Raw genomic sequence first — 12,934 nt, 5'->3', positions numbered from 1 at the left:
AATTAGAGAAAGTTAAGGTTAGGTATTGTAAATAGCATTCCTCTTTCACTGCAGTTACATGGCTAAGGGTATACCTGGTCACCTCTTCTTCTCCCATATTTTATGCAATCTCATTCCATACAATATATTCCACTTTTTAGCTAGAAAGTGAGGTGCACACTCCTTCCAGTCCAAGCCCCGAAACGATGAAACCCTCCTTCAGTTCTTCTCTGCGACTCCACGACTTCATCGGTGCCCACCGGCCACTGCTCCACAACTCCTCCAACACCCACTGCTCCGTGACTCCGTCGGTCTCGAGCCCACCCTAAAATCCTTTTTGGATCAATGAGATCATGTACTTTTCTTTTTATTATATATAATTTACCCCGGCGACAATTTTTTAGATTCGCCGCTGGCAACAGCATTTGCATTTATATCCGCACACACCTGACATAACATATGGTGGAATGGTTCACTTAATGCTAACAACATAATGTGTACTAATCCTTGTTAACAATTATTCTAGAAAAATGGTTCATCCATAGCTCACAGTTTTCTATGAACCATTGAAGACAAAATCGACATTTTAGTCCAAAATTAACAACCGAAAACCCTGCGTCTCACACTAAAACTGGTCTACAGTCTTTCTGGCAAGGCTTTTAGAAAACAAATCAGCAGTCATTATTTTTAAATACCATGTCTTGAGATTTACTAATATACTTCCTTCTTCATGGTTTTATTTGATCTTATCTACCTCCAAATAGACAAGTTTGTGAGAATCAAACGTAATGCAGCTATTGAAAAGAAGTATGTATATTACGATATTTTTAGCCAAAGCATGCTCTATCTGTAATTGAAATTTGCTAGTCCGGAGCAAGACAGCTTCACCAGACACCACCACCTCAGCCCTATTGGATATGGACAAGCAGATAGTGGGGATGACTATATCTTTAAAAAAAAAAAAAAATAGCACCAAATAAGCAAACTTAAAACATTTGGACCTCAGGACAGACTGTTCGAACCCTTGGCCATTATCACTAACATTCAGAGAGTGGATCCTTTCTTACAACATTGACATACAGCACAAAAAAATCTTGTTTTATGTTCTATCACTAAGAGTTCAGTGTGTATCCTTTCTTTAGACAAAACATACAACATGCATAACAAAAGAATTTGTGACCAGGGCCTGCTCCAGTGATTACACCACTTTACCCAACAACATTTGAACCCTGAGCCATTGTCACTTACAGGCATCCAATAGATAATAACAATTTGTGGTAATCATATTCATCTAAATTACATCTGGGTACATATACATCGTTACACGGGCAAAAATAGAGCACTTATATCAGATAGAAATTTACTGCAACTTGCCAATAAAAGCACAAGTACCCTCAATTAGTGCTTCACTTGAAGCAAATATAGATCTTCTGATTCTGAATCTTATCCTGGTGTCTTCTGAGACCTTCATTGCTGTTCATGGTTTGGCAATTCTCATCAAGATTCATAACAGTACATCTGGTGAAATGAAGAAGACTCAGTTATCAGATATTATCATCCACACCCCTCCTTCCCCCCCTCGCAAACCAAGGGAAAGAAAAAAAAGAAAAAAAACATTGGACTGCCCAAGCGAGAAGATTTAGCATATACAAGGAACAATGTCAAAGAAACAACCATTCTCATGATCATAACTGTATGAGAATAAGGCTTTCTTAAAAAGAAACATGATGATAGGTCAATATAAAGCTTGCATTAGACTGTGAGCTAGTTATCCATATCCAAAAGCAGCTTGGTGAGAGTTATTCACTCTGGATTTTCTTTTTTCCTGAGCAAATTCATTCTAAGAAATTTTAGATGAAAAAAAGAATAGAATGAACATTTGCTTAGAAATACTAATATGCCACATGTTATGGCAAAGATGCTTCCAAAATATGAATATAACAAATTGCGGCTTAAGGAATCAATCATAATTAGCAGGAGAACAAGGACATGCACTGTAGAACTATTTGTAGGTGTGGAATCTTAGATGATGGAGCCTTATAAACCCTTGGCTGCTGGGATACAAACCCTGGATCTCCTGCAATCCTAGTCCACCTATCACAGTTTCACCATCTCCTTCTCATCTCATCTTTAACTCGACAGCATTACCTATTTTCAGTTGAGGGTGACCCTTGGCGCAATGATAAAGGTTTCTCCATCATGACCTGGGTGTCATGGGTATCATTACCGATATCCAGTTGAGTAACAAACAAAAAAGCACAGAAAACAATCCAAATATATTATATAGAGCTCTGTGCCTAAGTAATGATGAGTCAATAGCTGGCTACCTTGATCAGGATAATGAACATGTACCACTGCCCTAAAATCTTGATAGGATTTATATGGTGTCAATTCTTGCTAAATTGTCACTGATTTGTTTGACAGTTTATGCAACTTCTAAACATCCATCAATTCACTCACATAAGCATAAAATATTTTGGACTCTCAAAAACTGGAAACTGCTAGACATGAAGCTGATAGGCAAATAGCAATGAGGAAGAAACTTAACAAATGACAGGCACTAAAACCTTTATCACATATCAAGATGAAGTTTTCAGACAAAAAGTTTTTCTTTAAGCATAAATTACAATTCAATGAGAAAGTATAACTTTCTGATCAGTCTATGAAATGGCATCACCTGTGTCTGCTTTCTTAACTTTCCTAGGTCATAATTAGTTTTACTGACATCCATCTATGAAATTATATCCAATTCAATTCCTTTTACAAAAAAAAAAAAAAAAATCTTAACAACAAGAAAAATATAACAAGTCAGCTTCAACCAAAATATTCCTGTTACATTAATTTCTGCACAGCATGGGTGTAGGAAACAATACATTTAAAATATACCATTTTAGCAAACTCATGATAATAGTAGCAAAATTACTAGTTGTATATATGTATGCATGCATGTATGTATAAAAGTAAGCTACGGCAATTAAAGACGAAAAACACATGAGAAAGTGAAGCATTCCTGAGAGGCTAGCTTGCATTTAAGGTACCATGTTTATCTACAGGACACCGAATCACTTCAGACAGTTCCTAGCATATTCTAGCATAAAATTTCATCCAATTTTCAAATTGGCTGTACAGGAAATCTAGCAAAGAGCAATATATTACAGGAAAATGTTTTTGAGATAAAGATAGGCTCATCAGATACCTTGATCTCCCTATTAGAGAATCCAACGAAAAGCTTCCCATGCCAGTACAGTAGAGATGTTATGACTGAGTCGCAAGTAACAGAGCCAATAGTTTTAATATCCATTTCTAACTCATTTTGTGAAAATTCCTATAAAAAAGAGTCGTGTTTGAGAAAGCAACCAAGTTAACTATATAAAGAACAATATCTAGAAACTAGGAAATATACAACATAAAGCAATGTTCAGTAAAAATTCATCTGCAATTTGAAATTCATTTATCCAATCCATTATAAAGTGATACAATATGAAGCCACAGACCTTTATACTGATGATTTTATCCCATCCTCCTGTAAAAATCCATTTTTTGTCCAAGTGAAGGGCAAAAATAGCACCGCTCTGAATTTGCTCTGATCTCACAAGTGCATCATTCCTCCACATCTGATGAAAGTAAAAATTCAAAGACTTAAACCTCTCAAGAATAAACACAATTTTATTATATATGCAAGAAAAGGCAAATGCTCTAGTAATCATACACCACATGGAAGAGTAATGCATCAAACAGAGAAAGTTATTGCTTTATTTTATTCACATCACAAGGTACTGATAGTTCTTCGATTAAAAAGAAAATGATGAGTTATGTCAGCTCCTGAAGTGGCACAAACCTTGAGAAAACCATTCTCGTAGGATGAAACAAGCAAATTGTTACCAATTGAAAGTGACAAAACTGGGGCCAAATTTTCTGGTGTCTCATTTCCTAATATTGACAAAGGGCTGTGATCATGAAGCCACCATAAACGTATGGTTCCATCCCAACTTCCACTGTAAAGAATCCCATCAGCCACTGCTAAAGAAGAAACAGTTGACTTGTGACCTGTCAGGGTGCATGAAAGGGAGTAATCCTGGAAATAAGAGGAAGCAAAAAGAACAAGTTATAATAGAAATTCCCAGATAATTGGTTAGAAAATAGTTTACATTTAATAAATATCTAAAAATTAATCAAAATCTAACGTTGAGGCCTTAAAGAAATGCAACTTCATAAAGAAAAATAAACTAGTGATTGAGAAAAGTACAAAAAAGATATGTTAATTGTTAGGTATCACCTAGTAAGAGATAATTATGTGGATTCTGAGGTAGAAACTAGTTTTACTTAACATAGAAGACATTTCTTTTGTTTTCTAAATCAAAAATACAAATATAAAAGGACCTGTCTTCAGCAAAGGAAGAGCATCATGTAATACTAGTATGCAGTCAGATTGAGGAATATAACCTGCAAAGACCAAGCTTTTATGGACTTGTCCCCACTACCACTATATAGGAACCCTGTTGCTGAGACAGCCAAAGAATGGATGCCACTATACCGCCAATCATTGTGCTCGTACCATTTCTTCAATGGTTCTTTCCCAAGAGAGGTGCTAATGGTCCAGATGAAAATACCACTCCCACTATCACCACTTATACAAATCGGCTGGCTTGTATCATCCACAACAACTATAGCCATGACTCTATGCTCATGACCACTCCAAGATTGTATATGAGAAAAGTCCTGCATGAGACATGCATGAAGTTAATGACTAAAGAAGGTAAAGAGCAGGCTGTTTTATTTTGAAAATATACAAACCAAGAAAAGGCAAAAACACAGGAGGGAAAAAAGGAAAGGCAAAACCACCTCTAAGTTACCATCCATCCATATAAATACTTTTTATGGTAAATTTTTATAATATGGAATCAACATGCAATAAAACAATCGGAATCGCCAAGAAGTTCTCAAATCTCTGCACTAATATCCAAGCGATCAGTCATATGACATATCTATATTCAATTGCTCAACTATATAAAATTTATACAAGGATTTGTTCCCAGGTACCAATCAATTGAATATAAATTTGAACAATAAAAATATATCTGATTGATTAAATCAATAGAATATCTCCACATATTGGAAACTAGAGAATCACTAATATAATTCGTGCGACACATGTCAATATAATTAGTGGATATAAACCACCACTCCTTGTCAAGTTTTATAGGACTTCCTAATGTGGATTAAGTGGAGGATCAGACCTATAGCATGAAAGAGGGTCTAGGCTCACCATAATTTCATTTAGATGTTAATTATTGCACATTGAGTTGAATTTACATGTGTATGGTTTTTTTTAGTTCTTAGAGTTCTAGTGAACTTTGAAGCCATTTATGGTTAGACAATTAAAATTAAATCTCACAAGCCTTGTCTTTATGCTTATTTTTATCCTAATTAGTACCTGACTTATCCACGCCTTCGATCAACAGGCCCAATTCATTTAATAAGAAAAAACAGTAAGACATGAAAGGGAGATATGACTCCCTAAGGTCATGATATTGGTACCTAGAACTATACTAGTAATGATAGGTATAGTATGGTATGCACCTGACACAAGCTCTCAACACTTTTCCCACTCCAAGCCACGATATAGTCCGAAACTGGATGGTATGGGTCAATACTGGTTCGTACAGGGCCACTTTGCTTGATTTAGACTGGTATGGACCAGTTCAGTTCATATACCAAACAAAACCTTAGTATGATATTGGTACCTTATCGGTATGATATAGTACAGCCGGTTTGGGTTCATATGATTTTTTTTTTTTGACACTCCCTTTAGGAACAGTGAAAGAAGAAATGGAGGGAGAAACAAAAGGAGAAGAGGCAAATAAAAGGATTGGGGAGAAAAAAAGATGAAAGAAGGGAAAATAAAGGAAAATAAGGAAATGATAGAAGAAGAGAGAGAAAAAAAAAAGAGGAGCAAGCCTAGGCACCAACTTGTAAGGGTCAAATCAAAGCTCAGCATCAATAGCCAACACACTAGCATGGCTATCTCAACTTGGCTGTGAAATGCCTTGGTGAGACCAACTCAACCCAACCCAATTGAACCCTAGGTCACAAGTTGATCCTCGTTCCACATTCATAACCATGAGGCATGCATATATATAATATATATCTATGCATGTTGTGTGTGTGTGGAGAGAGGAGGGGGGGATGCGATGCATTTGAAAGCATTTAGCTCAAAATGCTTCCTAGTTAATGACAATGAAAACTCAACGCCGTTGATCGTGGTCCGCAACATTTGAATTGACCACAAACCAAAAATCATAAATTTTTAAGGTCTTTTACCCATGCATCAAATGAAAAGAAGATTGACAACTCAATGATGCATCATGTTTCAGTTTGTTCTATAGTTTAAAAATATCCAAATTAGCTCAAATTTGATATGCATATGTTTTAAAATATTTATATCAAGATCAACAGTTTGGAATTGCAAACTATATGGCTCATTCTATGTTTTTGCTCACTAGCTATATTGTCGCCATTCATTTTTTGCCAACTTGATGTACAAGCAAGAGACCTCCAGAATAAAAAGTTTTTAGCCTCCAAGCATTTTATATCTTAGATAATGATCAGTGGTGCTGATTTTTATCTTGAAAGGTTCTTCATTTTTTTTGACTATGAAGCATTTGGAGTCAAATGCTCTCAAAAGCATCCCAGCCTGATTCTCTCAATTGATATGGAGAGTGGAAGGGAGGGAGGGAGTGCAATTCTTGGTCATTGTGTTGAGGGAGCCAGTGGCAGTTATTGAATAATATGATTTGGATGGGAAATGGTGGTAGTAGGGGTGCATGCTGTGGCAAGTACACACACACATACAGAAAGAGAGAAAAAGGGATAGTAGTGGAAGGAGCCACACCTTTATGTTTGGTGTGTAACTATGGTGAGGGTAGAGAGTGAGAAAGAGGTTGGGATCATTGGATAAAGAAAGGAAAAACAGTGAAGGGGCAAGGTTTTTTGAGGGACTCATAATATAGGTTATCTATACAATTTTGTTTAGATTTTCAAATTTTAGCTAGGCCTAGCCAAGCCAAGTTAACTTTTAATTAGTCTAGATTGAACAGATTGAGGGCCATGCATGAGCCTGTAAAAGAGGAAGGGCTGGCTGCCCCTTCCACTGTTCATTCTGCCCCAGTCAAGCAGTCCAACCTAGAACCTTTTTTTTAAATTTTATTTCTGTCCAAGTGGTTCTAATTGTTAGATGAATTGCTACATGGTATCTTGGAAGATCTTTAAGGGATATAGGAAGGGATAATGAGTTCAATTTTTGCAGGGAAGAAAAACAACGAAATGAGTCCTTGATTTACTTCTTCCTTTTCTTTTTCCTTTCCAAAGTTTTTCTCTTTTGATCAATTTATTTGACCATGGGTGGTCTGATTACCTCTGAACATTCCTTTGTTCCCATGGTTGAATTTTCAGAAAGAGATTCCAAGACTTGGATGTCAAACAACAGGAATATCTTAGCACTTTTGAGAAAGATCTGATTCAAGGCTGTCTAGGCATCTACTGAATCCTTTCACAAAGAAGCCATTCAGATCTATGATTTGAACATCATATGGCAAATACACAGTCTAGAATGACATAACAAAGATCATGAGCTACATCATTCAATGTCTTATCTTCAAAAAAAAAAAATTATCACAAGGATCAAATCCATGAGCACATGTCAAATCAAATAGAAGTAAATAATAGCATTGCCCAGAAAAATCATGATTTTCATAATGTATTTGATGGTGCTAATCTACATGAAACATCAAATATGTGGTCCATGGTCCTAGTGAAGCTCTCATAAAATAAATATTCCACACATGAGTGGTTCGATAAGTACTTACGGACACCTAAATATTCTTGCATGCAAACTCAAGATAACCTCAGAAATATACTGAAATTCTCAAGAAAGAAGCATAAGATGACAAGCCCAGTAACAACTACAAATCCAGTTTATGAGCCCTAACTTGACATAAATTCCTATCCAAGGCTTAGTCCTCTAACATGAAGATCACATTCAAAGTCCTCAACATCAATTCTTCCAAGTATTCTTTTTCTCCAATGGCATCACTTAAGCCTGTCCACAGAAAGTTCGTTAGCCTATGTTGGATATGAACAAATCATCTCATATAATTTGCCTCAGTTAAGGCTCTTTTGGTTAATTTACTCATTTTTAACCTACACTGCCAAAATGCAGCAAATATATTAACAATTTCAAGTTTATTTTATGCTCACGTATACAAGACAAACACATTGTGTTGCATTTTGATCTTACCAATAAGGTTGGTCTGCTGGCTCAGCATTAACTAACACTTGTCCTATGTTTTTGGTTTTATTGGATCAAGATATGATCAAAGAAAACACAAATGTTTTATGATTAGCCATCGACTTAAAATCAGTCAACCACAAATACATACTTCTTTAGCTCATCAGTGTTCCTACCTATGCACAATCCTTCATGATGCTGCCATGCATGTGAATCACATCAAAAACCAATTCAAATTGTTTGCTTCAGTAAAATATGCAGCCTTTAAATTCTTAAACATCAACTTGTCCCCATATGACATTATTATTTTCCATTCAAGCTTCATGTCTTTGTTCATGGTGATTTGTTTCCAACTAGCAAAACATAGTCAACTTCAATTATTGCTTCTTCCTTCATGATTCTTTTTCACTCCTAAGGGGTTAGAAGTAGAGTTTTGTTTCCATTCCAAAAAATGAAGCAACATAAGCCATACACAATTTTCATATTGTTGACTTGGTATCTTTTTGATGGTAGGGGTGTCCAAATGATCCTGCTTCAAACATTTTGTGATAATTAATGTTTGCTACATTATGAGCATTAAGTTTTCTCAAGAGTGGATGATAAATAATTAAATATCAATGCTAGTTTTCAATTTGCTAGCATAAATCTGTCAACTAGGTCTTCCTGTTCACATAATTTTACCAACAAGCCTAGTTTTCAAGAGGCTCTTAGCTCAATTACAAGCCTTTGAACTGGTAACTACCATTAGCCAACATATCTTGGGATGAGAAAAGGGCTTTCCATGAAACGTAGATGGCTAGCTATGCAGTTTAAGTTCATGCAAACAGGGAACAATTCTACAAGGTTCCCCCAGTTGGTAAAGAGTCTAGATATTGATGTTACTAGGCAAGGCATAAAAAAACTCAACGAGTAGTAATATGTTGGCCTTTTATGGTGACGAACAAAATTCTTCAAGGAACCTTTGACAAAAAATAGATTAAACTTTGTAATTCCTACTTAGAAACCCAAAACATGAGTTAAAACCTAATATGACTTTAAGCAGGGGAAGGAATTGCTCATGATGTTTTTGCAGTTCTACTTTTGAAAGCGGGGTATAAATTCCAGTGAAGGAAATACTAAGGGATCCTAGATTGTTATTCTATCTCTTTGTTTATGTAAGAACTGCATTATAAAGGAAACACACTATGAAAAATTTTATCATACAGTAATAGAAAGTGCATGATAAGTTTCTGTTTTTGGTTCCGTACAAGGGAAAAGACATTACCGTATCAAATTTCATTAGAAATTTGTTAGTCTTTCGATTCTTATAAGAATACTTCAGCAATGTCAATATCAATCATTCAGAAAAAAAGGAACTTTTTGCAAGAGTATACCTGCAGGGACCATACATTGATTGTTTTATCAAAAGAAGAGCTCAACAAAAACCCCCCTGCAAAAGGTAAAAATTGACATAAGATTAAACCTCCAGCATGGCAGATAATTGGCCAAGATGATCTGCGAAATAATTCTCTTTTAAATACAGTTAATATCACAAATATCAGAAAAGAAACAGAACATGTGATTATCATAAGCAAGATAAAGACATCATCAAAGAATATATAAGAAATCTCAAATGACTAAACCAATGAAACAATAAGCAATCATCCAATATATATATATAAGAAATCTCAAATAACTGAACTAATGAACGAATAAGCAATCATACAACAGAAAATTAGTTTATACCTCCAATCGCCAATCCTGTCACACAGTCATGATGACCTTGAAGAGTGACAGATCTAAGACCACCATCATGCAGCCCCTTGTCTAGGTTACTGTCATCTTGCCCCTGCTGCAAGTGATCAGCATTGCTTTCATTGCTACCCAACATGTCTTCATCTGGAATATCTCCAGAGATGTTGTCATTCCCTTGACTTGGCAAAATGCTGTCAGCTTCTTTATGTAGCAGGGAACATATTCTCCCAAGAACTAACCAACATAAAACATTCTCCTTGCCCACCAGAACATCAGAAGCAGCTGAATCATCAGCACAAGTGTTGGTGAACAGGCTGCAAATACAATGCCAAATATCAATCACTCGAGGACGGCTCTCTGGTTGATAACTCAAACAGGAAGCAAGAATCTGGAGCAGCGACTCCAACTTTCTGTCCAATAATAAAGCTTCCAACTTGGAGATTGCATTCTCCTTCCAAACATCATATACCTCAGCAAAATTTTTGCAACCTCCTTCTGCAAGGATGCCAGAGAAACTTTCAACTAGTTCTGCTGCCAGATTGGCGTTGCCCAGAAGAATCATGACCAATATACAAGCCAACGACCAAACATCCGAGCCATATCCCACTGAGGCATCAAAACCAGAGTCATTAGCAACATCCTTTCGGAACAATGAAAAAAGCACCTCTGGGCTTATAAAAGCTGTGCTCTCAGCCAAGTTGGGACCATCACAGCCTTTTCTGAAATCCATAGCACCAACATCCTCCCGAATTCCCCTCCCTGATAGCAAAACCTGATTGACATCAAGAAGACAGTGCCCGAAATCATCGAAGAAAAAGCAGGACAGCGCCAAGCAGCCACAAACCACCCCTTGCGAATGCAAACCCATCACCGCCTCACACAACTCCATGCCCACCATCCCAAAATTATACAAAGGATCCCCACTATCCACTCCTCCACCACCACCAAACATCTTCCCCTCTCTCAACACATCGGCGAGACTGCGATCAAACCTCTCACAAACTAAGCAAAGGCGAGAGTTTTCCTGTTCCCCACCCATCCACAACCCGAAAACTTTACATAATCCCCGCTGATGCCTTATAGAGGCATCCACAAGAAAACCCAATTCGTCTCTCACCCCATCTCCCAACTGATAGAGAGCTTCCAACACGCGCATCGTGTAGCTTAGCCGAAACCACTGGGACGGCTCGGTGGAAGACAGAGAAGAAGAAAAAGGAGAAGTGTTGATGGGAAACAGGCTCACTCGCTGGTTTTTCCGGAAGCACCAGGGCCGGCCGAGAGGTGAAGAGATGGTAGCCGTCGAGATGTCTGTCGTCGTTGCTGCTCCGACCGAGGTTCGGGAGAGGGCGTCTTGGGGGAGGATGGAGTGCTTCCAGGCAGGGAGGAGGGATTGCGTCCAGGGGAGAGTGAGGAAGTCCGGCGAAGGGGATGGATTGGGATTGGGATTGGGTTTGGATTTGGGGACTGGGGAAGGAGAGGAGGAGGAGGAGGAGAAGCGGAGGAGGTCGAGGTTTTTGGGGAGGGCGGAGGGGCCATGGGAGCGGGGGAGGGGGACGAGCTGGGTGCAGGCGGGGCAGCGGACGGCGTCGGGGAGGTTGGGGCGAGGGATGGGAAGGGCGGCCAGGCACGCCTCGCACGCCGAGTGCCCGCATGCCAGCACCCGCGGCACCGTCTCCGTCCAGTCGTAGGCCTGCAGGCACACCGGGCACTCCGGCAGCTCGATTGCCGACTCCATATTCCTTTTTAGCAGAGGGGGAGAGAGAGAGAGAGAGCTTGGAAGTTTAGATGACTCGGAGATGGATGCTGCTGCTTTCGTGCTGGCGGGAAGGACAACGAGAGCTTCCCTGCAGGACCATACCCGCCACCGGGAGCGCCGGCTGACCGATGTGGGGGAATTTAACATAATAAAATACATATTAGGATGCATAAATTTAAAATTTATTTATGAATCATGATCCAAATATACTAAAAAAAACATAACTGTATTTAAAATTACTAAATTTTGAAAATTAAATCATCATAAAATATGATACTATGCGATTAAAGAAGGTACGTTGGAAACCACCAAATATATGAATTTGGGTTTTTAAATTTATTTTACGGTGTGAGTCGTGTTTGTCGGTGTAAATATTAAATTTGGATGGTTCATTACAAATTTAAATTTTTTTTAAAAATATGGAACACACTAATAATATTTTTCATAAAATATATTTTTTTTTATATTAAAATGAAGCAAAATTTTATTAACAGGAGGAGTTCACATAAATTACATAAGTTTTATAGATACAAAACAACGTAGGGATGAATCTGATATAATTTTTTAATGATATAACAAAAACATGAGATGTGACAACATAACCAAAACATATACTTGATAGTCAGTTTTTAGTAGAAATAATTGTTGCTCCAAGAATTGATTTTGATGATCACAAACTATTTGAGGGGACTACTAATGTGTTTTCTATCTCTGGAAATTATTTTTGTGATGTTTCAAGTAGTCCAAGAGATTGAGTTTTGTTGGGTATAAAATAACCCCAGCCAAAGTTGGTAAAAGGCCGATCCTTCCAGAGCTCTTCCGACTTTCAACTCTGTGTGGCATCTTTCCGAACTCTCCCGACCGTCCGAGCTTCCATAATACCATTCGGACTTCTCCGATAATGATTTCCTCCATTCATCTATCGGGCTGCTCCAAGCGCTTTCCGAGCTTCACTATCAGCCGATTTTCTACAGTGATCGACTATTCTCCGAATCTCTTCCAGACTTCTTCCGGCCACAGACGACTTTATTTCAAACTTCTTCCAAACTTCGTCAATGTCCGAACTTCTCCGACAGTAGGATTTCTACAGTAACCAGACTCCATCCAAGTTTCTACGGCGGTCGACCGTCTTCCAGATTTCATCCGAGCTCCTACAAGAGCTGGATCCCAGCCAAACT

At 37.9% G+C, this 12,934-nt stretch overlaps 1 protein-coding gene across 3 annotated transcripts; it reads right to left on the bottom strand.

Annotated features, from left to right (window-relative positions):
- Window positions 1-1,056: 1,056 nt before the first annotated feature.
- LOC105037214 (uncharacterized) lies at window positions 1,057-11,895 on the bottom strand. Of its 3 annotated transcripts, none has more exons than XR_012135760.1 (8): window positions 9,992-11,895; window positions 9,640-9,695; window positions 4,423-4,698; window positions 3,818-4,054; window positions 3,474-3,593; window positions 3,176-3,304; window positions 2,047-2,183; window positions 1,057-1,497 (listed from the first exon to the last, which is right to left on the bottom strand). XR_012135760.1 is itself a non-coding variant. In XM_073246359.1 (8 exons), exons 1-8 carry the CDS (start codon window positions 11,733-11,735, stop codon window positions 1,386-1,388), a joined length of 2,730 nt encoding a protein of 909 aa, XP_073102460.1. In that variant the 5' UTR covers window positions 11,736-11,895; the 3' UTR covers window positions 1,057-1,385. The 3 variants fall into 3 exon arrangements, 2 of the variants coding, with proteins under 2 accessions (XP_073102460.1, XP_010911209.1); XM_073246359.1 differs by having other exon boundaries at window positions 2,128-2,183; XM_010912907.4 differs by lacking the exon at window positions 2,047-2,183 and having other exon boundaries at window positions 9,992-11,894.
- Between the last annotated feature and the right edge of the window lie 1,039 nt (window positions 11,896-12,934).

The sequence above is a fragment of the Elaeis guineensis genome, chromosome 1, assembly GCF_000442705.2.
Source record: "Elaeis guineensis isolate ETL-2024a chromosome 1, EG11, whole genome shotgun sequence".
Classification (NCBI taxonomy): Eukaryota; Viridiplantae; Streptophyta; class Magnoliopsida; order Arecales; family Arecaceae; genus Elaeis; species Elaeis guineensis.
This window is presented reverse-complemented; position numbering and strand designations above follow the sequence as displayed.

Coding starts and splice junctions, on each gene's coding strand:
- LOC105037214 (XM_073246359.1), bottom strand. CDS start 11,735: ATGGAGTCGGCAATCGAGCTGCCGGAGTGCCCGGTGTGCCTGCAGGCC. Junction 9,696..9,991: donor GACAGGATTGGCGATTGGAG/GTATAAACTAAT, acceptor TACCTTTTGCAG/GGGGGTTTTTGTTGAGCTCT. Junction 1,498..2,127: donor TCACCCTCAACTGAAAATAG/GTAATGCTGTCG, acceptor TCATTTCACCAG/ATGTACTGTTATGAATCTTG.